Here is a 26,114-nt window from a genome sequence, read left to right as displayed (position 1 = left end):
TTCTCTTTCCCTCAAAACATGGCATCAAAACTGTTGGAAATGATGCAGAACTAAACTTTACCTACGTCTATATTGCGCATCCTAGAGCAGTAACAAACATTGCATGGCGCAAAACAAGCAAATACATGCCGAAGGGAGCAGTATCCAACATGATTGTAACATCTTGTCTTGATAACATATGTCGCATTTGGATAGAAACTGTGTTGCCAGATGATGGTCTAATTAATATGACACAGTTTGATCCATTGGCTTCACAAAACCCGAAATTCAGAACACAACGCCATAAGCATCGTTTTATGCAACGATTAAAACATATGAAAACTTGTTTTCATATAAGAAGGCATGTCAAGACTGAGACTGGAATGGTTAATTACCAACCAAATACTGATACTTTTCATGGACCTATACCATCCTTACCTTCTTCTTGTAGTGTCCATGACTTTCATTCATATGGATTTCATGGAACAGGAATGGCTCCCGGTATGCATTTTCATTTGGCCGCTTCAATCAACGCAGAGACGGATATTCCACTGGTTCCTTCAATGCATTCTTCGGATAGTTCTAACCAAAACAGCTTTATTTTACACTGGCTTAATAACAAGGAAATAAATTTTTCTTTACAAGCTGAGGTCATATTGCAAGAGTTAACGAAAAAAATAATTGATGAAGAGAGTCCAAATGTGTCCACTAATAATGTTTCAGAACATAATGAACCAGATGTTGCTGACGAATCTAAAAAGAAAATTTTCCGAGCTTTGTCGAAATCATTGTCTGCAGAGGATAGTAATTCAGAGGACTGCAAGAATTTGCCGCACCATAATAAAATCGGAATTTTACAAAATGCAAATTCAATGTCAAATACAGCATCCCTAAATTCTTTAAATAACGAAAATAACCACACCATTAATCAGTTTGCCGACTCTTTGGATTTGAAAATTGAATGTTTATTAAGAGATTGGCATCAAAGTCCCGATCTTGTATTTGCTATTCATCCCATTGATGGAAGTTATCTTATATGGGTAGTTGATTGGTTGGACGATTACTATCCTGGATCTTTTCGCCAAGCACAAATTTCGTTTTCCACTAGAATACCCTTTGCATTTCCTCTTGGAGATGCAATATCTATGTCAACAACAGTGAGTTTATATAATACGGGATCTCCGCCGCTAATTTTTAGGGAAATCGCAAATAGCGTGAAAAGTAGAAGTGAGGAAACAACATCACTTAAAGAGTCACCAAGCTCTTCGCCTTTGAATAAGGTGAGCAACCCCGACATAAGCGAGCAGGCTTTTAACACTATAACTAGTGGTATTTCACCTTCTGTTTCAATGGTAACAAAACATTCCAATGGAACATTAAATCTGTGGCAACTAACTTTTGCGCTTAAAACTAAGTTCACCCAAGTGCTCAGCATAGGGCATGTTTGCAGAGCTTCTGGTCATCGTTTTAGAGTCAATGACATAACATGCCATCCGGTTTTGCCACTTCTTGTATCAACATCCCATCACAACTTACCTGAATCAGAGAAGAAATCGACCAGCAATGCTGAAAATCTTCCTTACAATAAAGACGTTTTTACACCTTCTGGATTCTGTTCTGAACTAATATTGTGGAGAGTTGATTCTGTGGGTCCACTTTGTTATTCAGGGGGAGTAAGTGAATTGGCACGTATCAATTCACCTGAAATCTCAGCATTTAGCAATGTAGCATGGATTCCTACTTTACTTCCAAGTACAACTTTGGGAAGCAGCAGTAATTCACCATCAGCTTGTTTTGTTGCCAGTGATGGAGAGAATCTACGTGTTTATCAAGCAGTAATTGATGCTCGAACGTTACTTGCAGAGATATCTTCATCAGAAAATGTCAATTACCTTTATAAGTCCAATTCAATGACATCAATTTATTCGAATGCGTCGTCAACATTTAAAACTCGAAAAACAAATATTCATGAAAAATTAAAAGTGGTATCACAGCAGTCCACCGCACGTCCTGGATGTATAATTCAACTTGACCCGATATCTGAAGCTAAACACGACTGGCAGAATACGCAATTTTTACATGTATTTCAAGCTCAGTTAATAGATGGGGGGCACCGAATGGAACCTGATTTAGATGCAATCGTTGATTTACAACAAAATTATGAATTTAAGGAGCCATTTTATATTGTTATAATTGAAAAAACTATAAAAGGCAGTACAATTCATATGTGGCGCATTATTATTTCATCAAAAGAGCAAAAAACTTTTCTATCTGATACAGCAATGTATGTTCCTGATAGCAACATTGTTCAAGACATCGACGACTCAGATTTAGCCGCCCGCAGGATGTCGGTTGCTAATATATTACTAAATAATTGTGACGATCCAGGTAATGACACTTCACATATGACTATAAAAACAGAAAAAGTCTGCACACAGGAGCTACCAATGCCGGAAGGTGTTGATGTCGTTCACGCTTCACCAGCTGCTGGCCATTTAAGCTCGTCATCAATTTACCCAGCTTGTTATGCTCCTTATATAATAGTCACAGCATGTTCAGATTCAATTTCTCGTTTTTGGAAATGTGAAACAAGTTCGGTCGATGATCTATCCGTAAAGACATATAAATGGGTAGAATGGAAAATGTTCAGTAGAATACAAGATTCTGCAATAGAAATTCCTGGTCAGCCTTTGAATATTAGTGCTGCTTATTCGGGTAGAGTTGCTTGTGCTTATAAATATGGAAAAAGCTTTACACGACCAAATAAAGGTGATCCAGACTCTAGGTATATAAACCTTTGTGTAGCGATTTATGAATGTGAAAGTTCTGGTGGAAGCGAATGGGTACTAGAAGATACGATTCACTTAAAAAATGTACATTTGCCTCGGATGAATATTGATCATGGGATTGATCTTAGCTATTTACATGATAACCGATTATTGCAAAAAAAGCAACGTCTTAATCAAGTTTTTCAAACATTTACGCAAGAAGACGGTAGATCTCCACGAAGTGGCGATACAACCCCTGAGCTTACAACAAAAACATCTTCTACATCTGGTCTATTAGCGGTACCCAGTTTTAGTACCTTACAATCGCTAAGGAAAAGCATCGCTGAAAATGGAAATACTTGTCCATTAACTCAAAAACATCTTGTTCAGTTGGATTGGGTGTCAAAAGAAGACGGTTCCCATATATTAACAGTGGCTGTAGGGAGTAAAATACTTTTGTATACTGCGGTTTCGTCTGACATTGCCCAGGCCAATATTAAAGCTATGAAAGTATCAAGGTCAGCAAATCGACCTATATTGCGAAAAGCTAGCTCCTTAGCTCAGCCACATTTTAATGACGAAATTCGTTGGATGAAACTTCGTCAAATTGATTTGCATACCGCAGATGGTTTACCGCCACTACCTATGCAAATTTCATGGGTTCGGGATGGAATATTGGTAGTAGCAATGGATTCTGAAATGCATGTGTACTCACAATGGAAGCCTCGTTTTAGCGAACAGCATAGCGTGGAGGATTTTTTCGATTCAAGAAATCTACGTGATGAAGATTTAAGATCTTTGGCTAACGAATCTACGCAAATACGATTAAAAACTGCATCATCCATACCATTAATAAGTAAAGTGAGCACTGCTAACCTCCAGTTACTTTCCAATGAAAGACGTAAAAGGTATGGAAATTCAAGCGCAAGCGTTCCAGCAGGTTGCGAATCAACAAATGATGATTATATGCCTGACTTTGGATTGTTTCAAGCTTCTCGCATCGCATGCCCGGTACTTCCTCAATATCACCCAAAGCAACTAATGGAACTCCTTAACTCTGGTAAAATTAATTGGGTTAAGGCAATATTAGCCCATTTAGTCCGTTGTATGAGTGGATCGAATGAATATACATCAACTTCAGACGATGGAAGTTCTGAGAAACAGGTAATCAACTAATTATTATATTATTCAAGAGTTGTCATGGTATAATTTTCATTTCAAATCTACATATATTTAGAATTCTTTAATGTCAATTATAAGACTATTTAAACTGATTTACTTGGCTATTGGAAGCTATTGGAAGCAAATTTGAGGTTAAAAGAATGTACGGGTATATGATAAAACAATCAACTTTGATTGATGATTTGTTTGTATTGAAAATAGAGTGAGAAAGTAATTTTTTTTTGTTCGATCTAAAAAATATTTCTTGACTAAATAAATTGGCTGAAAAAATAATTTTCAAAATTTATATATATGAACAAATTTATATAATTAATAAATTAGGGTCACATCCTACTTTAGCAGCACTATCACTTGTATAATTATAAGTAATCAAAATGCGCAATTTAGATTACTATCCGAATTTTATTATTAAATATTGCACAATAAAATTCCTTAAATTTAAGCTTATATATTATCGGTCGGTGTTGTCCAAAAATAAATGTGTAGAACAGTTGACGAATCGATTGGGTGTTGCGCGCAGGATCGCTTTCGTATCGAGAAGTTCATCTGGCGCTCAGGCCCGTAAACAAAACGAATGTTAAAGATGCGTGGAGTGGTGCCGCGAAATGATCCAATTGTATATAGCGAATGATGATTTAGCGATGTTCCCGTCCTTTTTGCTAGGTGGCTTCGTGCATGTTGTACTCAGGGATTGAGTGTGTTGGTGTCATCATGTGTAGTGTTCCCAATGTTGAGTGCAGTGTGGTGTGTTTTATTAGGGTGTGCCAGTTTTACCCGAGTAGAGTGGTGTGTATATGTAGGGGTGGCTTATCTCATTTAAACATCCTGGGCCCCCTAGGCGAATATTTTGCCTAGTATAACACGTATATGCTTATATTGCATGTATTTCGGCGTGCTGCTGGTTGAGTAGCGGAGGGCGCGGCATACATTGTGATAGAGTTATATTCATATTTATTTATGCATTTTGCTGTGCGTGCAAAAGATATGTAACTTCATTTTGCGGGTTTTGAGGTTATATTTGCATTTCGTACTTATGGTATTTGCGGTTGTTTCTTTTATAATTTTATTATTTGTATTGTTTGTTTAAAATTTCTTTACCATCGGTTTATTACGGTTAGCGACTCCACGCCTGGCTCAGATATGGCCAGAATGGGTGCTCCTTTGAAACCTATGAAGAGGGATCTTGCGAGAGTGAGATTTGTGATTTTTTGAAGCGAGATTTGCAACTTTCACAAGTGTTTCCCATAACCTACCCATATCATGAGCGCTGTATCACATTGGAAGTATGGTGATCCCTTAAATTTAATTTTGAATTGTATTTGATTATGAAAATTTAGGCATTATGAGGCACTATAGTAAGAGAGGTTTCTATTTTTGGACTTCCTAGGACAATTACTCTTATGTTGCGGACGATAATATGTATGAAAGTGGGCGATTGTGGCCAAGAATCGGTAGATTCGGATATCGCTAAGATTGTTTGAGGATTGTGACCATTTTTCTAAGTGAAGAAGGATGAAGATTTTCGCTTGTATCATAATTGGCAAAAGCCATCCATTTTTGTTGTACTGCCATTTTCGAGTTTAAGGAAATTAGAGTACAAAAAATTTTCTTTTGGAATATTTAGTAATATATCGGGATGATTTGGTTGAATTATATATATTTGTGTTTTTAACACTGGGGTTGTCAGAAGAAGCTATAACTTGGTCTTTTGTGGCAATTTGTGGAGTGTTGGAAAGTTGTGGCTTTAGTGGTAGTCGTACGACGTACCGGCCATTATTTGATCGAGTAGTTGTGGCTTTGTGGAAGTCTTCGCAATACTGATCTTTAAGGGTTGTAATTGATATGAGGGGGCGTTTTTCTAACTCCCAAAATTTCCTTAATTGTGAATGAAAGTATTCTTTAGAGTATTCGTCAACTTGAGTTGTTGATGTGGAAACTGGTTCTGTAATATGTCCACTTATAATCCAACCAAATATAGAGTTTTGGGCTAGAAGGGTGTTTGAAATTTTCTCAATACCTTCAAGCATTATTTGCGGTATAAGGTCGCTGCCTACTATTATATCTATTTGAGCGGGGGTATTGCAGTTGGGATCTGCTAGATTCAGGTGTGAAACCTTTTGCCAATGCTTGCTATTTGTATGATAGCTTGAAAGCATATTTGTAAGTTGCGGTAAAACTATATCTTCTGCTTGAATGTGCTTATCCGATTGGGGCGAAATTAGCGTAATGGGGCAGATTTTATTTGAGTTTTGAACCACTCTTCCGCCCATTCCTGTAATTTCCAAAGTTGAGCTATGAAGAATCGTTGTGATCCTTGGTCTATTAAGGCCCTAAGTTTAAAAAGTTCTCCTCGGTGTTCGATGGAGACGACTTCTGTGACGGCCATTCTTCATAACCTCCATGAAATATTTCTGTGTCACATGCGGGCACCTCGAGGTGGATGCCTGAACTTGCCTCTTGATTTTGTATTTGTGGCAGCTCTACTCTCGGATATGGAGTAGGTACAATTGCATTTATTAGCTTTAATTGATCAGAAATCATAGCTTTTCGTTGTCGTCGTGTGGTGACATCTTGCTGAGTGTGGTTGTGTTCTTAGGTGTGGTGTGTATTAGTAGGGTGCGCCAGCTTTTGCCGAGTAAAGTGGTGTGTTTAGTTACTGAGGCTTAGCTTATTTAAACACAGTGTAACATAAAAATATCAGGATAATGCTATGCTCCAAATTCGGTTAAAATTGGTCAAATAGTTCCTGAGATATATGTAGGAGTTCACCTAAAGGGCGGCTGTGCCTAGCCCCTTATCCAATTTCCACACCGGTTTCTATTAAGCATCATCTTGGCTATGAAGGCTTATTCTTCGGGTGAATTTATTTAGTAAGTTATCGAGCTTTTAGTGGGGGTGGGCGTGGTTCCATCTATACTAATTTAATAAAATTGTTTATTTGAATAATTTTTTAAACATAGTTTTTTGAGGATAAACGTCTTGTTTTTTTATGATTAATTTGGATAAAAACACACACATAAAAACCTCCGTACCTTTGTTTCTACTATGCTTCTTCTTTACTCTACCTTGAGTTTTTGTTGCTTTCTTGATTTATTGGTTGAACGATTTGCGTTTTGCTTTAATTGTCAATCAACAAACTCTGTTTTTTTCAACTCTTGAAGAAATAATATACAAAGGACTTCACTTTGTGAAAACAAAAGCGATTGGTTGCTTTACGAGTAGTCGGCTTAAGAACTGCAAATGTGTAGGCGAGCGCCAAAATAAAGACATCTAGTGAAAACTCTATAACCTTAAATTTAAGATGTTTTTCATTCCTAAGTTAAACTCGGTAGAAGATCCATGATAACTTACTCACGATTCAACTGCTGTACTGTACTACTGTAAAATATTTGTCAATGTACTTCAACATCATTGTTTTTGTCAACAAATGTACTTGTTAGTTGTTGTCATTTAAATGATAAAAATTAAATAAATTCTGAATAAAATAAAATATTTAACAAAAACAAACATACGGTAAGCATTTTCGTATTTCTTTATGTATTTTATATATTTTGCTACCAAAATCAAATCGCTTTGCGATGATTCTGCTTGACATCTTTTTGACTCACATTTATAAATATTACTAGCTGACCCAGCAAATGTTGTATTGCCATATACGATATTTTTAGGAAATACTTTTAAAAATAACTAACTACATTTTCGACTCGAAACTTGCTATTCAAAATGGTGGCTTCTTTAATTTTTTAATAACTAATATTGGGCCATTGCCGTGGTCCTGGCAACAACTGTTATATCTTTGAATTTAATTCATTGACGTCCACATTTTTTGATGCCAAAATCAATCTTTCTGCCAGCCAATGTTATATTTTGTATGTACATCGGAAAGTATATTTCCGATGAGAGTATTTTGTTAATTGATGATTGTGTAGAATTCTGTCGGTAATTATATATATCCAATATTTTCATGTAATTTTTCATTGCCAATATATAAACAACTGTTTTGAGAAAGTGTCGGCACATGGATCTTGAAGCCCATGTTCACTGTCGATAGTAGTGGAAGAATTCGACAGTATCATACCTCATTTCACGATTTATATATGTGTTGATTAAATCAGATGCACTTCGATTTGGTGAACTCATATTGAAATGGTTAGGAGGTCGATTCCAGAAGGGATCCCACTTGGACAGCTTAAGACGCCGGTCCGTTGTGATACCTACAAACTCCTATAATCTGGATCAAAAGACCCTTACAAGTCGACGAGACGCATTGTGCTGACTACAAACTTGTTAAGACGGCCAATATCTATTTAGGATAAGTATTCGGGTCCGCCAAACGTGTGATTGCCGAGATATTTCAATCGCAGCCTAACGAAAGCCGGACATTGGAGGAGAAAGTGCCGGGATGATTCCACCTCGCCCTCTTCCATGCAACTTTGGCAACTAGCATCGGGTAATACACCAAGCCGTACCGCATGAGTGCCCATTGGACAGTGTCCAGTGAGAACTCCTACCATAGCGGCGAGATGCACTTTGCTCAGGGCGAGAAGTTCCCCCGACCTCCTGCGATCCACTCTTGGCCAGAAGGATCTCGCGGTCACACAGGAACTAGTCGCCGACCAGCGTCTGCTGAGTGCACGCGAGGTCCATTGATCCAACGTTAGAGCGCAAGACGCTAACGGAGATCCAACCCGATCCCATTCCGATGTGAGCGGGGCAAAGGTGCCCCCCCTGGCTAGCTCATCGGCTTTGCAGTTTCCAGCGATTCCGCTGTGACCAGGCACCCAGACGAGCCTGATGTTGAAATAGCCAGACGCTATCTCTAAAGAGGACAGACACTCCTTGACTAGCTTTGATTGCACGGTACGCGCGCTCAAAGCTAGTATTGCCGCCCTACTATCAGAGTGGATATTCACTTCTACAAACGAGGCGGCACTACGCAGCAGTACTTCTACCGCCACCTTGATAACAGCACCTTCCGCCTGAAAAACACGAGTGATTCGGTAGCCTGAAGCTAAGACTGACGGAGAGCTCCTTGCAGAAAACCCCCCCTCTAACCTTCCCCCCTACCCTCGATCCATCCGTGAAAAAGCTCACCGCGCCTCTTCTCCAGCGGCTTCTTCCCATCCACATGTCCCCCGTTGGAATACGAGCGGAGAAGGAACCGCCTCGAGTGGCTTCAGTGACGCAGTGATCTATATTTTCCGGGATGCCGCTGAAGGAGGAAAGAATTTCGGAGTGCCCTTGTTCGGACCTCTTCTAAAGCCCAGCTTCCCTAAGCCTTAGAGCACACTTCGCGGCAATGCACCTACCGGCAATGTCCACAGGTGCTATGTTTAGAATAGCATTAAGAGCTAGTGTCGGTGTGGTTCGCAGTGCACCGGAGATTCCGATGAGCGCCGCTCTTTGGATCCTTTCAAGCTTTTTAGCCATTGTGGACCTTTCGAGCGCCCTCCACCAGACGAACACACCATAGAACATTATTGGCTTAACTACGGTTTCGTAGAGCCAGAACACCACCTTAGGTGAGAGTCCCCACCTTGCCCCTTTGCAGCAGCTTTGCATAAGGCGACCGAAGCCTTCTTAACTCTCTCCTCAATATTTGGCCTCCAGGAAAGTTTTCTATCGAGGATGAGCCCTAGGTATTTCACTTTCTCAGTAGGTTGAAAAAGTGAACCCCCGAAGGAGGGGAGAGGCACATTTGGTATCTTATACCTCCTGGTGAATAGAATCATTTCGGTTTTACTTGGGTTGACGGCTAGGCCGCTTCTATTCGCCCACCTAGATACCACGTTCAGGTACCCCTCGGTGAGCTCCTAGACAGTATTCAGGAACTTTCCCTTAACCATAAGAACCACATCATCAGCGTATGCTGTCACCCGACAGCCTTGCGTCTCGAATTCTATAAGTAGGTCGTTAACCACCATTATCCAGAGCAGTGGGGAGTGTTCGGATGTGAGAGTTTGATTTCTAAAGAAGCTTCTATTTAAATTGTTGTTGCTACTGGCTTGGGGTCTGTGGAAGCTTCTATTTAGGTCGTGTTGAACGGTTTTCGTTCTGACCATTTTTTTTATCTACCCTTTCTGCGATTTCGTATTGGGTTATTAAAAAGTCTTTCATCTGTTGCCACGTCGAGATGAGAGCGATTGCTCCCACAAAAGTAACGATTTTTCTGGTAAAGCGGCGGTGCTTATATTTACCAGTATTGGGTCCCAGCTGTCTGTGGGAATATTTTGTGTCGATAAAACCGACAAGCAATTAGAAACAGTGGATTGCAGTTTTATAAACTCTTCACTTGTTTCCTTTTGAATCTTAGGCAAATTCATTAGTATCGTTACTTGCTTATCGACCTTTTCTTCTTATTCTTTCATTTTCATTTCTAGATTTAAGAGCTTCCCAAGGCAAATTGAAAGTATCGTCATTAACATTAACTGTTTTACTATTACGCCTGCTTGACCTTTTGTTTTGTATCGCAGGTGATAAAATTTTTGAGCATTTGATAATTTCGGGTGGTTGATGTAAACGGCTGTAAACATGTCCCTGAAGGACGTGACCAAAAATTGTAAATGTTGTCTTTTTTGATTTCTAATACCGATTCAGAATTGTCCTGAATCGGCGAAGATGAGAATCTAGTGCAGTATCTTATTAAACTGTCACTTTCCCAAATGAATTTTGTGTAAGAACTGTCTCTACCCCTTTTTTGTTTTGTAGCACCTTGCTTGGAGTGTGTAGCTTCTGCTGGTGTGCATGGACTTTTTTCGTCCGCAATCATTTTTGGTACTTTTAGATACTGTTGTTCTCTTTTGAGTCTGAGCTCATTTAGAAATTGTATGAACTAAATTAAAAATTCCTCAGTGTCGACTGATGCATAATTCGTATAAAAATGTGTGAACGAAAGCTTTTTAGTGGATAGAGTTTTTCTCCTTGAACAAAATTAATATTAATTTTCTTAATTTGAAATAAATAACTGAAATACCCGGATTTAGTTGTCATTGATACCGGTTCGTATTTATTTTTAATTTAATTATATTTATCCAATTTATTGACAGTTGTTATTTATTCCATTTTTTTTGATGTCTTTATTTAGGGGTATGTAGGTACACAATAAATTGAGAGCTCCTTGAAGAGATCAATGCACTTTGTACCTATGTACGAGTAAGCACGAATTATTTGTGCTGAAAAGTTTTGTACGCAATCCTGCTTGCTTGCTGCAAGGGGTATTGCGGGATATATGCCAAAGTGGACTTTGAATATAAAATATAAATTTAGTTTGAACCTATTTGTATGTATATTGTTCAAAATTTTGTATTTTTTATATAATGTAGTATGATTTATATTAAATAATCCGCGTTTTATTTACCGAACCGTATTTTCGCGAAATGTTTCGATTGGTTTTCTTAAAGTTGTACCCTATGTACATATATATAGGGTATATAAGTATAAGCTGATTGTATACTGTATGTAATACAAATAAGCGAATTATGTATAATCGTAAAAGAGTGCGAGAGAGAAATTGACAATAGCAGGTAATGGCGCAATTTTCCGTAAGCACTGTATGTACGTATGTAAGTTTTTAATTGTATATATAAATGATGTATAGGATATATACATATGTATGTAAAATACGATATGTGATATATTATATTAAATATTTAATATGGAAAAATACATATGGGTGCAAGGTGCATTCTAATACTCTGGATGTTCTTTCAATGTCTTTTGTCTTTGACCACTTTTTAAAATGCTTATGGGGTAGACATTGAAATGATCAATATTACCAAAGTTTCTAAAGATGATTCGAATGCAATCTTTCCTCGTTTGTATTAAAGAAGGCTGGTTTTGATCATGCTTTATTATTCGGACATGTAACTTATCAGAAGTGACTTGCAAACAATATAAACGTGGAATCAAGTCGGTTGTGCCGCCTTTTAGTTCAATATTTCTTGCGTTTGCTAAATTTTCCTTTTATTCTCGTTGCAGAGGGCATGGTCTCGATCTCGAACTTTATCTATCAGTTACGTTGGAGAAACGAACGTATCAACTGAACACAGGGGTTCAACAACGCAGGTGATTATGGTAGTTGCTCATTATTCATATTATTTTTTATATCGAACGTGCTTTTACGTGTCTTCTTGACATTTAATTTATTTAACTTCAATTAATTTTTGTTAGTCAAACTGGACGATCCCTAGAGTACAGAAATTAATACATGTTGGTACGTCGAGTACTTATTACTTTTGCAAAAATTGCAAAGAAAAATTCACACCTTCTCACCAGAAATAGCATTTGCTTTTAAAAAATTTGTATAGACGGAGGCGCCAACACTTAATATCAGTCTTAATAAGATTATTTAACAAAATATCTTCGTAAAAAAAATACTCATGATTTGTGGAGAAAACGTAACCTTATATAAAATTGGGTCTTACAAATATTATTTCTGAGCTTTGTGGAGTTTTCTTAACGAGAGAGTGTGCAATAAAAAACTCAGTTTTGTCAAGTTGGGTTCAAAGAAATGAGACTTGAGTATACATTAATAAAGCTTTACACAAACTTTTTATTTTTTATTTTACTAATAATATTTATACTGAGTAGTTTAAGATGACTATCACTATTATTTATGTATACTAGTTTTCAGTTTCCGGTTTACTACCGAGGTCAACAATTACTACGGAAAATAACCCCCACGACAGTCGATTCTACGTAACCAGAACGGACCCGGATTTATTCGGCCGGGGACTGTCATTTTGGCAGTATTCTTTCAAATTATCAACAAAAATTTTTCTGTCGATTTAAAAAGAACAACAAAGACTACTACATGTTTTTATATTATAAATCGTGGCTCACGAATCGTGCTACAAAAACAAACCGTTATAACTTTTGTTCTGTGCGAGTAATCGACCTACTTTTGTTTTTATTTGGCAGGTTATTAATTAAGTTTTCTTTAAAAATGATTGCTTGGGATACCGGAAAGACGGTGTGTAAAGGGCAGCGGTACTATGCTTTGCAGTCCGTCATTTCCATATTTGAAATCCGTATGTTCGTGTTCAAGAAACAATCGCGGCTGTTGCATCGTCAATTCATTCAAATCCAAGAGTTTTGACTCACAACTCTATAGATTTGCCTTTTCGCCAGGAATTTTTACAGAAAATGATTAAAATGGCCGAAGAAGACAATATCTTGATAAATTGCCTCGTTTACACAGAACGAGCCACTGTGTGGTGCTCAGTTTCATCAAGGTGTACGGTCGGGCCATACTTCTTTGAAGAAAACGGTGTAACAGTGTCAATGGGCACCGTTATTTAAATATATGGAATGAGTTTTTTTTTACCCTAACTGCGTTGAAGCCGTATTCGTTTCAATAGCGTTTGGTTTCGGCAAGATCGAGGAACTGTACACATAGCCAGTCCGGTCATTGCGGAGCTCCAACGAAAATTTTAAAACAAATTAATATGGAGAAACTCCACTTTCCGCTGACCCCCAAGGCCTCCTGACCTGACTACACTAGACTTTTTTTACGGGGTTATGTCAAGCAAGAGCTGTACAAAACAAAACTCAGAAATCTGACTGAACTGAAGCAGTCCATTATATCGATAATTGAGGCAATCCCGACTTCAACCCTTCAGGCCGCAATGAATGAATAATTTTCTAATTACGTAGGTGTTGTCACATGTGGCTGAGCATGGAGGTCATTTACGGTACATAATTTTTTTAAATATTTAATTATATAAAATAAAATAAAATTTTCTATACAATAAAAAAAATAAATAAATGTAATGCATTGATTAAATAAAAAGTTATTAAGGTTTGTTTTTGTAGCACGATTCGTGAGACACCCTGTATATAGCGAAGGTAAGCACTTTTGTGATAAGTACTTTTGTGCAAGAATTCGTAAAATGAAACATAACGGAAGGACAATGAAGATCATTGAAATTGAAAATAGTTATGTTTTAGTACATTTAAATTAAATTGTATTCTCATCGTTGAATTATATGTTGCTAGAGAGTATAATAGTTTTATTCACCTAACGGTTGTTTTTAGAACCTAAAACTAATTGAGATAAGTATAGGGTTATATATACATACATATATCATTGATCAGGATGACGAGAAGAGTTAAAATCCGAGAGACTCTCTGTCCGTCCGATAACTTGAGATATCCTGTTGAAACTTGGTACATACATATGTTCCTTGGTTTAGGTAGGTAGGTAGGTAAAGTGGCTGTCATTCGACACACCTAGGCCTTTAGGAGGCCCATTGTGTTTCCACTGGGACTGTGGTCCCCTCACTCTATTGGCTCCTCTCTGAACCACCTCGCACTTCTGATGAACTTCATCAGTGAAACAAGTTTTATCCGTGCAACCTCCGAGACGTCGTCAAGAAACCCACGACCGATGGCTGCGATTCTTTTCCTATATAGTGTTGCGCAATCGCATAGAAGATGTTTAATGGTATCCTCCTCTTCTACTTCCTGACAGCTTTTACAATAGTCGTTATATGGCGTGCCAAGTCTACTTGCATGTCTGCCTATTAGACAGTGGCCTGTTAGTACTCCTACTAGAGTTCTTATATCTTTCCACTTGAATTTTAACAGTTGGCATGTGCGGCTCATATTCCATTCATGCCACGTTTGCCTGCTAGTTGAGCAGGTCAAGGATTGATTCCACTGACACTCGGCTATGTTAATGACATGTTTGTCGATTAAGTATCTACAAGTAGCCAGAGGCATATTTATGTCCTCCTTACCAGGATCTAGTTGTAGGGTGGTGCCTGTTCTGGGTAGTTCATCTGCTACACAGTTCCCGGGGATGTCACTGTGTTCTGGGACCCATTGTAGATTTACCGTGAAATTGGATGACAGATCCGCTAGAAGATCATGGCATTCTTTCACTGTCTTCGACGAAATCCTATGAGACATCAGAGATTTCAAAGCCGCCTGGCTGTCTGTATATATAAATATATTTCTTGCTGTGATCACACTTCTTGTTAGTACAAGAAGGTTTTCTTTAATTGCAGTGACCTCCGCTTAAAAGACTGCAGTGGTCTGGTAACCGGGAGGCGATTTTGGTATCTAGTTTAGCCGAGAAAACACCGTGGTTATGGGAAGAAACGGGAACTTCCTAAGTATCATAGAATGCCCCTTGTTACTGGCGACTAGTAGGGAGAATTCCACCTGTCTCAGAGCTAACTTTCGCTGCCATTTGCTTGCAAAACAGATCTGTTGACAGTAAGTGTAAAATTACGTTGAGTGCCTGGCTTGACGTAGTTCTGAGAGCTCTACTGATGCAAATACTGGCTGCTCTTTGTATACTTTCCATGCTTCTAATCGTATATTTCTTTTCTGTAATTGGCCACCATACTAATATACCGTAAGTCATGATCGGCCTTACAATTGCTGTGTACAGCCAGTGAGCTACCCGAGGCGTCAGTCCCCATCTGGGCCCCACCATTCTTTTACATGTGTAAAGCGCTGTAGCTGCTTTCTTTACCCTCGCTTCCAAGTTTTGTTTCCAAGAAAGCTTCATGTCCAAAACTAGTCCCAAGTAGCTTGCTTTATCTCCTATCGTTAGCCTGGTGCCATTTAAAATTGGCGGCGTGATTTCTGGAGTACTGTGCATCTTAGTGAACAATACTAGTTCTGTCTTGCTAGCATTGAAATTCAGTCCGCATGATACGGCCCATCGGTTAATATCGTTAAATATTGTCTGAATAAGGCCAGCGAGGGTATCCGGGAACTTGCCTCTAACCGAAACAGCCACATCATCAGCGTAGGCCACAACATGTACCCCCTTATTTTCTAGATCCGCAAGCATTTTATTCATTGTCAGGATCGAGAGAAGTGGGGATAACACGCCTCCTTGGGGTGTACCCCTTCGGACAGATCTGCGCATCGTTGAAGCTCCCAACGTTGAAATAATTGACCTGCCCAAAAGCATCTGTTCAATTAATTTCCGGAGAGGCTCAGAGATGTCCAGATCTTTAAGCGCGCTCAATAGGGCCTTCGGCTGGATGTTGTTGAAAGCACCTTCTATGTCTAGGAAGGCTACGCGGGTGTATTCTTTTATTTCCAGAGACTTCAATCTCTGTTACCACTGAGCTTAATGCCGTTTCTGTGGATTTACCCTTAGAGTACGCATGCTGCGAAACTGCCATTTTTCCTGGGTTTAGTTTGTCCCTTATATGTATTTCTATTAGTCTCTCCAGTGTTTTTAAAAGAAATGATGAAATACTAATTGGTCTAAAATCCTTTGGATTAATGTGTGAGCTTTTGCCAGCCTTTGGTATATATATCACCTTGACTTCCCTCCATATCGAGGGAATATAGTTTAATTGCAGTGCCCCTTTAAGCATGGTTGTTAACCAGTTTATTGTGTAGCTCAGGGACTGCTGTAACTTAGCCGGGAATAATCCGTCTGGTCCCGGCGTTTTATAAGGCTTGAAGCTGCCTATTGCCCAATAAACATTGCTATCTGACACTATGTCTAGCGGAAGGGACTCAGCCCACTTCACTCTCCATTATATGTTCCCCTATGAGGTTCTCGGAACTGTCTGTGAAGTGAGTATCCATTAGTAGGCCTAGAGTCTCTTTACTGGATACCGTCCAGCTGTGATCTGGCTTCCGAAGGTATCCGATACTATGTTTCGACTGTGTCATTATCTTTCTCAGTCGAGACGCTTCTGCCGTATTCTCGATGTCATTACAAAAAGATTTCCACGAATTTCTTTTTTGCTTTTCTTACCTCCTTTTTGTATGTCCGTAGGTGGTTATGATAGTTATTCCACTCTATATCTTTTTGGGATAATTTGGCAAAATTGAATTGCTTCCTGCAATTTTTCTGCATGTTCTTAAGTATGGGTCTAATTCTTCCCCTACTGTACGTTAATGGACAAGCTACTTCTAGTGCTTGATGACAAGAATCTGTGAATTGTTTAACGAGGATGTCTAGGTCCTCTTCTTTTCCGGTTGAAATGGTGGAATCATAGGAATACGCTTTTTTAGCTCCTGCATGTGCATCTGCCAGTTCGTTTTCCTATGATTCCTAAATTTCTCTTCCCTAACTACATTTTCTTCAATTATACACTCAATGTAGCGGTGATCTGAGAAGGAATGTTCCTCCAATGTGTTGTTTTATCCACCAGTTCTTCCGATACCAGTGTTATATCTAATACTTCCTGTCGGTTTCTGGTTATAAATGTTGGCGTACTACCTTTGTTACATAGCAAAAGCTTACTTCCTATTAAATAATTAAAGAGCATATCACCCCTTTCATTAATATCCGGCTTCCCCATAGTGTGTGGTGCGCATTGGAGCCGCACCCAAGTGTAATCGAACACTTGGGTGCTTCGGTGTCACGTACCAGCTCTTTGAACAGCTGTAGCATGATGCCAGCCGTCTCCCAGCTTACTACTGTAGTGTCGTTACTACTGTGTAATAAAAAGACATTAAGCTTTTTGCTAGCCAATATACATGTCCTAGGCTTACCTACACAACCATTCGCGTATAAATTATATCCCGGTGTCCTCAGACCGCAAATACGCGTTCCATTAACCCTTGGCTCCTGAATGAGGACGAAGTCAGGCCGTTCTTCTGCCATGCGGTTAAATAGGGCTAGAGACGCTAGTTTGCTATGGTGTAAATTAATTTGGAGAATACGCATTAATTAGTGTCTTCTCTGCGTCTTCTTGAGAGTCGCTTAAAAGGTCACTCTCAGTGTAATGTTTAGAGAGTCTGTCTGCAAGCTTAGACCCCGAAGTACACTCACCTTGGTCAGTGTTCTCTACATCACTCGAGGACTCCACTTCGCATTCCGATTCCGACGCCAAGTTTTCTCCTGCATTGGCGTCTGACTTGTAGGTCATAACCTTCACTTTTGTGAATCCGTAGTTGATCTCTCCGACACTTTTCGTTAGCGGTTCTACGGATTCCTTTGCATTGTGGCTCGTTTCGTCTCCACACCAGATTTCGCTGCGGGGTCATCGAAGGCCCTGACGAATCTCCATCTCCCAGATGGCAAATTTGGGTTACAGGCTCTTATGAGCTGCATTATCTGGTCTGGCTGCGATGGTGTAGCCGGGATCCATACCCTTGCCCTCGGTCGGGATGGGATATCTTTTTTGTCTACCGCTACTAGCCTGGCTCCGGGGTAGACCTCCCCCACCTTAGCTATTGCGGCCTTATATAGCTGGACCGATCCTCGTCGTCACACGCAATCACCTTTATCTGACCCTGATAACATCCGGCATCCGTACATGACGGGGGTGGACCTGGATTGCTTAGTAGCACTTCCAACGCCACATTCGTCAGTGCGGCTTGCACCCTCTTCCATTGGTCTCTGGGGATTTTTCCTTCGGGGTCATTCTCATCCAGCACCCCAATGACAATACGGTTCGGGCCACATCAGCAAAAGATTTTGCGGTTGTCACGCCCTTAGTCTTCGGTCTCTTAGCTGACGGCTTAGCCTTTTCAGCTGACCTTTGTCTCTTAGCTGCCACTACCGGCGCTTCTAGCTTGAAGTTAGGTAAGACAGCTCTCGCGCAATCAATGGATTCCTGGAGCTATTTTGTGAGCTCCTCATTGGTTGGCGGTTGCAGTAGGTATGCTTCTTCAGCAGGTATGCAGCGCGTCGCTTCTCTGCATACCTTGTTTTCGCTGGGTCGTCAATCTTAAAGGTAGGCAATTCTCTGGCTGACCCACTACTGGCAGCATCACTTTTGGCATCTCCCTCCTTCCCCTGCTTAGCCTCCAAGCCTTGGCTACAGGGGTTGGTATGGGCTGCCACCAGTGCTGCTGCTTTCCTGGCGCCAGTCTTGGCTTCTGTACCTTTGGTGTTTGCCTTTGCTTTTGGGTTCAGCGGACGATTTTGCCAACCTGTTCCTTGGTTTAATATAATATATAATGCAGCCGTAGCCATCAGTAACAGGATATCGTGAATAAAGCATATCGTGGTACTTGGTTGTAATAGATATAAATAAAAGGTTACCATTACCCATTACCAATCTATTGAGCTTTATTATTAAGTAAATTTGGCAACGATATTCTATATAATTTTTTTAACGATAAAATATTTTTGTAGGTTCCAGAAGAATTGATGCTCGACTATACTGAAATCACATCAATACCTCCATTACCGCTTTGGGTCCTACTAAACGCGGATAACGAATTTCCAGGTCAGGGAATGAACGCTTTGGAAAATGGTAAAGACTATAATGAACTTTTTGAAATGAACAACTCGGAGGACAATTTAGATGATCTTCTTGATAATGAAGGGGAACATTGTAAATTCGAAAGAAAGTTATCTATGCCCGAAAAATTAAGTATATCACATTTCGGTTCGCGTCAAGGACAGTTGTTATCGCGCCTGCTTACTCATACGCATTTACCAGGACTATCTTCTCTTGACCAGATGCATTTATTAGCTCTAGCTGATACCGTTGCAAATTTCAACAGCGACTTCAGCGAAACATTTTCTTCCGATCATGGTAAAAATGTGTGTAAAATATCAGAATCTTTAGATGATTGTGGCCTTCGGTTTCTACTCGCTATGAAACATTTTACGTATCTTCTACGCTGTTTACCACTAAACCAAAGAGCACTATTTCAAAAACAAGGAATTGGAACTTCAAACATAGTGTGGGCTTTTCATTCTGAAAGTGAAGAGGAGCTCCTAAATCTCATTCCTTCTTATTCAAAAGGAGATTTAAGGTGGTCTACACTGAAAGATCTCGGCGTTGGATATTGGTTGAAAAATGTTAATACTTTACGTTGTTGCGTTGAGAAACTAGCAAAGAGTGCTTATCAAATGAAACAAGATCCATTAGATGCAGCTATATTTTATTTAGCTATGAAGAAGAAATCGATTGTTTGGGGTCTTTTTAGATCAAAGCGAGACGAAAAAATGACCGCTTTCTTTTCAAATAATTTTTCTGAAGACCGGTGGAGGAAAGCAGCCCTGAAGAACGCTTTTGTTCTTCTAGGAAAACAACGTTTTGAGCACGCAGTTGCATTTTTCCTACTTGCGAATTCTTTAAATGATGCCATAGAAGTTTGCATAAATAAATTGGAAGACTTCCAGCTGGCTTTAGTAATAGCGAGGTTATTCGAAGATGACATTGAAATATCATGCAACTCAACTTATCGAAGTTTACTCTCAGAACATGTTCTTGGAATTTCCGATGATAACAGTGTATTTGATATAAATAGAGCTCACCCAGATCCTTTTCTTCGATCCATTACTTATTGGATTTTAAAGAGATATCAAGATAGTTTGCATACACTTTTGTTAAACGGAGTTGGTATGAATCATGTCGCATTTAAAGACGAAGACATGTTGAAAGCTGAAAATTCTGCAACAAATCCTAATGTTTTTAACTTCTACATATTTTTACGTACACATCCATTGTTAGTTCGGCAAAGCTTAGCACTGTCTGCACAAGAGAAGAAATGTGCAAATGTAGTATTATCAGGATTTAGTTATTCTGGAGATAATCAAAAATCAAAATCAAATGATAAACAACTTCAACTAGAAGATTCAATAACACCTATTGAGAGACAACTTTATTTTACAACAGCCCATGCACACTTTAAGGCTGGTTGCCCGGCATTAGCTTTAGAAGTGCTAAATAAATTGCCAATGAAAATTATGGATTCAAATAATATTATCGAAGAGACTAATACTAAAATTTACAAGGAAGACCAAATAACTTCTGGTATAATTGATTGGAGTGAACCAGTGGTTGATTCTGGCATAAAATGTGATATGGATTGGAGCACTCCAGTTTCGGTTTTACAAAAAGAAGACGCATTTGAGATAAAGTGGGACGATGATGATGCCGACGCCCCCGAAGATACAGAAGTTGATGAGCCTTTTGAAAATAAAACCCCTACAATAACAAAAGCTCCACAAAAAACCCAGTTAGAGACATCAAAGGATGTGAAAATAGATATTATGGCACAGCAACTTAAATTTGTAGCATGCTTAAAAATATTAATGGAAGAACTTTCGACATTAGCAACTGGATTTGAAGTTGATGGTGGTCAATTGCGCTATCAGCTTTACATCTGGTTGGAGAAAGAAGTTGAGGCATTAAAACAACTTTGCAATTACTGTAATTATGATCCTCTAGACTTGGAGTCTACTAAGCAAATTTCCGATGTAATATTGAATGTAAGTATGTTTATCTGTTAATATTGCTATTACCAGAGAATGTTGATGAGTAGAGAAGGAGCAAATGTTAGCAGTACTAAAATGTTAATTACGATGGAGGAACATCGAAAACGCGCAAATTGGAAAATAAAATTTCACCACAACTATCAGGGTACGAAACGAACTACACCACTCTATAAGCAAAATGTATACACATACATATGCACAGATGTTCTTTGATATGCGCATAAACAAAAATTGAAATAATAAAAACGAAAGAAATTGACTTCTGACAGGAAAATATTAATAATCAGGGAAATAATATTAAAATAGAATTCAAATATCATTTCATAAAAAAGGGTTATAAAAATAAAAAATAGTATAATATATAAAAATATGATAGGATTTGAACTTAGGCAAAACATTTCATTGCAATAAGGAAGTGTGCTATACAAGCAGCACCACAGATCATATTAGAACATATTTGTCTAATCTGTGAACTCAAACAGCTATTGTTGTTTACTTGCTTCAATGTTTATATGTCTATATGTGAATATTCTTGAAATTGCCTTCCTTCATTCGCATGTCCATATATATTTGCATATATGTACACATATGTACATATGTATGTACCTCAATATGTCTTTCGCAAAAAATCAAACATTCGCGCAAGTGACAAAAAAACGTAGACGCACCATCATCGGCCAATAATATTCAAGCGAACTCGCGGCATATTTTCTAAGTATTTTATATTACAACGACAACAAATTCATTCATAAGGAACGTGCGCTGCTTCAAAGCAAAGTGCATTCGTTCATAACTCTGCGCCGCGCTATTTTTTCTGTGCGCCTGGTAAACCACATTTGGTTTTCATATAGAATTCCTACCGCAAATGCGCGAAAATAAAAATGAATGAAATTGAATTTGAATGTCTTCAGTAAAATTGAAGAATCAGCAAAATTTCAATTTTACAATTTGTATCACTGAAAATCCTACCATCCCCCTCGCGTTTGTATGTTGCCCACAAGCTGCTTCCTCACAACATTTGCTAAAAATCAGAAATTGAAGAATTTGTCTGATGTTCACTTCAAAAAGGAGAATTGGCAACATGACCTCTTAGCGAATTTAAATAATATTTATATTTTTGCATATTATGCACTATTTATGGCATTAAATTACAAAATTTATATTAAATTGCCATTCATATGAAATCATTAACTACTTCTATATATTCTAAGCACAGTCCATATAGTACTTTTATATGTTTATTTATTATCATTATTTCATAGTTTGTCGATTTAGCCCATTTATCCAAATACGACGCTATGAAAATGCAGCCCAATCGGTAATCGCAATATTTCAAAAGAGCATAAGTCAATTTTCAACAGGAAAGCCCTGCAAAAAGGACAAACGAGACAACATAGCCGATCGACATTGTCGTAAAATTGTCGATTGAAACAAATTTTGTCAACTCCGCCACGATGCGCAAAATTCGGCGTCAATATGTATGCGAGCTCATATGTATATATGTATGTTTGTCGTCATTTGGTTACTTTCAACAACACAATGTCTGCGTGAACTCGCCGTTATTTCGTTGGCTTGCCACTATACACAGAGGCGTTCTAACTGAGGACTCTTAGTATATTATTATGTTGCTTATTTTGTATTGAAAAATACTGATGCATTTATGAATTATTTTCGTAATATAATATATATTATATATATATATAAATACACATCTATTCATACCTATAATCGTTTTTAAACTAAATTCGATAAATAAAATATATATCTGAAATAATTATGTGGCGGTGCGCCCCAATCCCTCCTTGCCTGCGATCGTTCAACTCGCAAAAAGCAAAAAGCGTAGACAAAAGTCATTGCTTGTGCGGGGCAAGAAGAAGCAAGCATCAGCGTACGTGTATTTAAGAATGTATGTGTGATTATCACATTTGTGTAAATACGCATAATAAGGAAATATTCAATAAACCTAAACATATGAACATATTATATTTTCCTGATATATTTTAATTATCTCAGGAAGTAAAATATGCTATTAAAGTAATTGAATTATGATATGCTTAGACTCCAATTAATAAAATAAAAAAATAAAATACAATATTAATTTTATGTATTTTACGATTCGAACGTATATGCTCGTATTCGGAATGAGCTTAACTCCTTCGCGCTTACGACCTAAGCCACCACAAAAGTGGAAATGTGGCCGCTTAGCCACCGTTTTATTGTTATCCTTTGTTTAATAAGCAATTGCTCACATAACGCACATACATAAGTTGGAAAAATAGCCTACTAAATGTTTATTTTATTATGAATTCTGGGGCTTTTACCGGTAATACAGCTTTTTAATTCAGAAGGCTTTTCATAATTATAAATTTGTCATATCATAGAAATTGAAAACAGAGATCTAAATAGGTATGCGCAACGATTTTTCATATAGGAATATTCGTTGTGTCTATTTATAGCATTTCGCACATTGCGTGGTGTATTTTTCTTTTTCGAAGTTATATTTTTCGATGTTCCCTCATCTGGAACTACAAATTAGTACTCAAAAAGTTTTCATTTAACATTTGCTCCTTCTCTATTCATCAACATTCTCTGCTATTACTTCATACTATATATTGAATGTGTTATAAGGTTTTCAATATTAATTATTTTCTGGCATAATTAAGGAATAGATAGATAATTAAGGAATAGGATACACAAACAAAGCTTCTTTACTCAATACACTCACAGTGTAAGTTGGCCTTTGCTTTGCAGGTTTGTGCACGTCGATTATCAGATATTAATGTTTGAAAAAAAAAACGCAACATTCATATGCAACAATGCGTAGCGGCCGCCGTTATAAAAATTTTTCAAAATTTTCTTATCCACTTTGGGAATAATATTAATATAAATCCTGTTATAATTTCATAATAACCCAAATTATCTGTGACTGTTTATTATTTACAGGAAAGAGATCCAAACTCTACTACTTTTGTGTTATCAGACAAGCCAACACTTCATGAAATTTTGATGCAAGAAAAATATGATTTTGAGGCAAAAGTTTTTAGAGCTGCCAAACGAAAGCGATGGCTTAAAGGTAAATACAAATTTTTAGCTTTTTGAAATGCTCATCACAGTGATTTCGTCGGATTTTTTTTATAAAAATATTTTTATATTTGCCTCTATATATACAATGAATGAAATATTTTTTTATTTAATTATTCAACGTAAGAGATTATGAATGTCTTGTTAACTTTTTTCTATGTAGCAAAGAAGAAGCATTAATTATGTTTAAATCTTTACCAAACTGCCATTGTTTTATTTTAACTATAGACCAGCTTTAGAGTTGCATTTGTGTAATATTAATTCTCATGTTCAATAGTATAAAAATGATAAAAATCTTTAGGAAAAGAAAACACGTTAACTTCGGTTGCGCCGAAGCTATAATTCCCTTTACATGTTCGAGTTTTCTTTACAAGATCTTGATTTGAATCGATCAGTTTGTATGGCTATATGCTGTAGTGATCCGACAATTTGAACAAAAATCTTTGCCACATTTCGTGAAAATACCTTGTCAAATAAAAATGTTTTCCATACGGGTACTTGAATTTGATAGTTCAGCTGGTATGACAGCTATACGCTATAGTAGTCCGATATCGTTTCGATAAATGAGCGGCTTCTTGAGGAGAAAAGGACGTGTGAAAAATTTCTGATCGATGTCTCAAAAACTGAGGGACTAGATGGGCATGGCGAAAGCGACTCAGCTTGTCATCTTGATCATTTATATACTTATTTTATAGAGTCACCGACATTTCCTTCTGGGTGTTACAAACATCGTCGCAAACTTAATATACCCTGTTCAGGGTATAAAAATAAATAGTTTTGGCCAACATACCGATTAAAGAAACCATTCGTTTTAAGTTTAGATTTCAAATTGATTCCTTATTTTTGAAGTAACTCAAATTTAATGTTTACAATACCACCTTAGCGATTAATGTTTTCATTAATTAAGTGTAGCTAATGTGAGAAAAACTAAAAATGCTTATCAAGCAATTGGCATTATATTACATTCTTTGGTAGTCTTAAGTTTGTTTTTTCCAAGTGGTGAAAGCAATTTTGTTTACAAAAGTCATTAAAATGGAATGTAATGGAGTTTTCTAACCTTTTATGTACATTTGTATGTATATAAAAATGAAACGCTATTTCGTTATGTACCCACACAACATCCGAGCCACAGCCAAATTTGCACAGTTATTCTTTTATTCCTGAAGAAGACCCAAACGAAGGCTTTTTTCTTTGCCCACGATTTTACAATCTATTATACTTTTTATATTTTATGATAAAAGTCAATGCAATTCAAGGGACGGACATATTATACTTCTTATATCAAAATAAAAAAAATTATATTTCAAATAATACATAAGTATGTGTTCAAAATTCATATAAGAATTACTTGAATATTTTATTACTTCAAAAGAATATAATAATAACACATAGCTACTGCAAGTAGTTTTTGAACACGGTGGATGGCACATCTAATCGGTATTGTAGAGCTTTAACCCGATGCCTTTAGTAGCTCTCAATTTCTATTCTGGGAAGTGGCATAATCAGAAGTTTAAAATTGTTTTATTTATTTATTTATTTAAACGCCAATCGGCAATATACATAGATATAATAAAGAATTAAAGTATTATACAAAAGTGGCTAGGGTATATTAGTGTAATATCTGGAAAATATTTAAATAATTGTAAGTTAATATGTAATTCAGACTTGATTTAGATGTAATTCAGACGAGCAGGTGTCTCTTGGTGTTTTCGGTAAAAGCAGCGTATGTTCCTCCATAGAAATCAATTTCACCTTGAAGTGAATTTACTTAATTAGCCAGTCTATTCTGAGGACCATGGATAACATAATTTTTCTTGGATTTCGATGTTTTTAGTAATCTATTTCGCCTCAGGGTAAGACCAGCAGGGGCGAGTTCAAAACTGTTTAGGATCTCATGAGCATCAGTGATGTTATTGACTACTTTGTAGAAAAAGCAGAGG

The 26,114-nt window shown here is 37.6% G+C and overlaps 1 protein-coding gene across 2 annotated transcripts in view; it reads left to right on the top strand.

Moving 5' to 3' along the window:
• Rbcn-3A (rabconnectin-3 alpha) overlaps nt 1–26,114 on the top strand; it is a 101,674-nt gene that overhangs the window by 22,342 nt on the left and 53,218 nt on the right. For both annotated transcript variants that reach the window (XM_070109611.1, XM_070109610.1), the window contains 4 exons: nt 1–3,911; nt 11,907–11,993; nt 18,997–21,087; nt 24,037–24,166. In XM_070109611.1, the coding sequence (XP_069965712.1) occupies nt 1–3,911; nt 11,907–11,993; nt 18,997–21,087; nt 24,037–24,166 (6,219 nt within the window). The remainder of the gene's footprint in view (nt 3,912–11,906; nt 11,994–18,996; nt 21,088–24,036; nt 24,167–26,114) is intronic.

Source organism: Bactrocera oleae, chromosome 5 (assembly GCF_042242935.1).
Source record: "Bactrocera oleae isolate idBacOlea1 chromosome 5, idBacOlea1, whole genome shotgun sequence".
Lineage (NCBI taxonomy): Eukaryota > Metazoa > Arthropoda > Insecta > Diptera > Tephritidae > Bactrocera > Bactrocera oleae.
The sequence above is the reverse complement of the archived record's forward strand: the minus strand, read 5'-3'. Positions and strand labels throughout refer to the sequence as shown.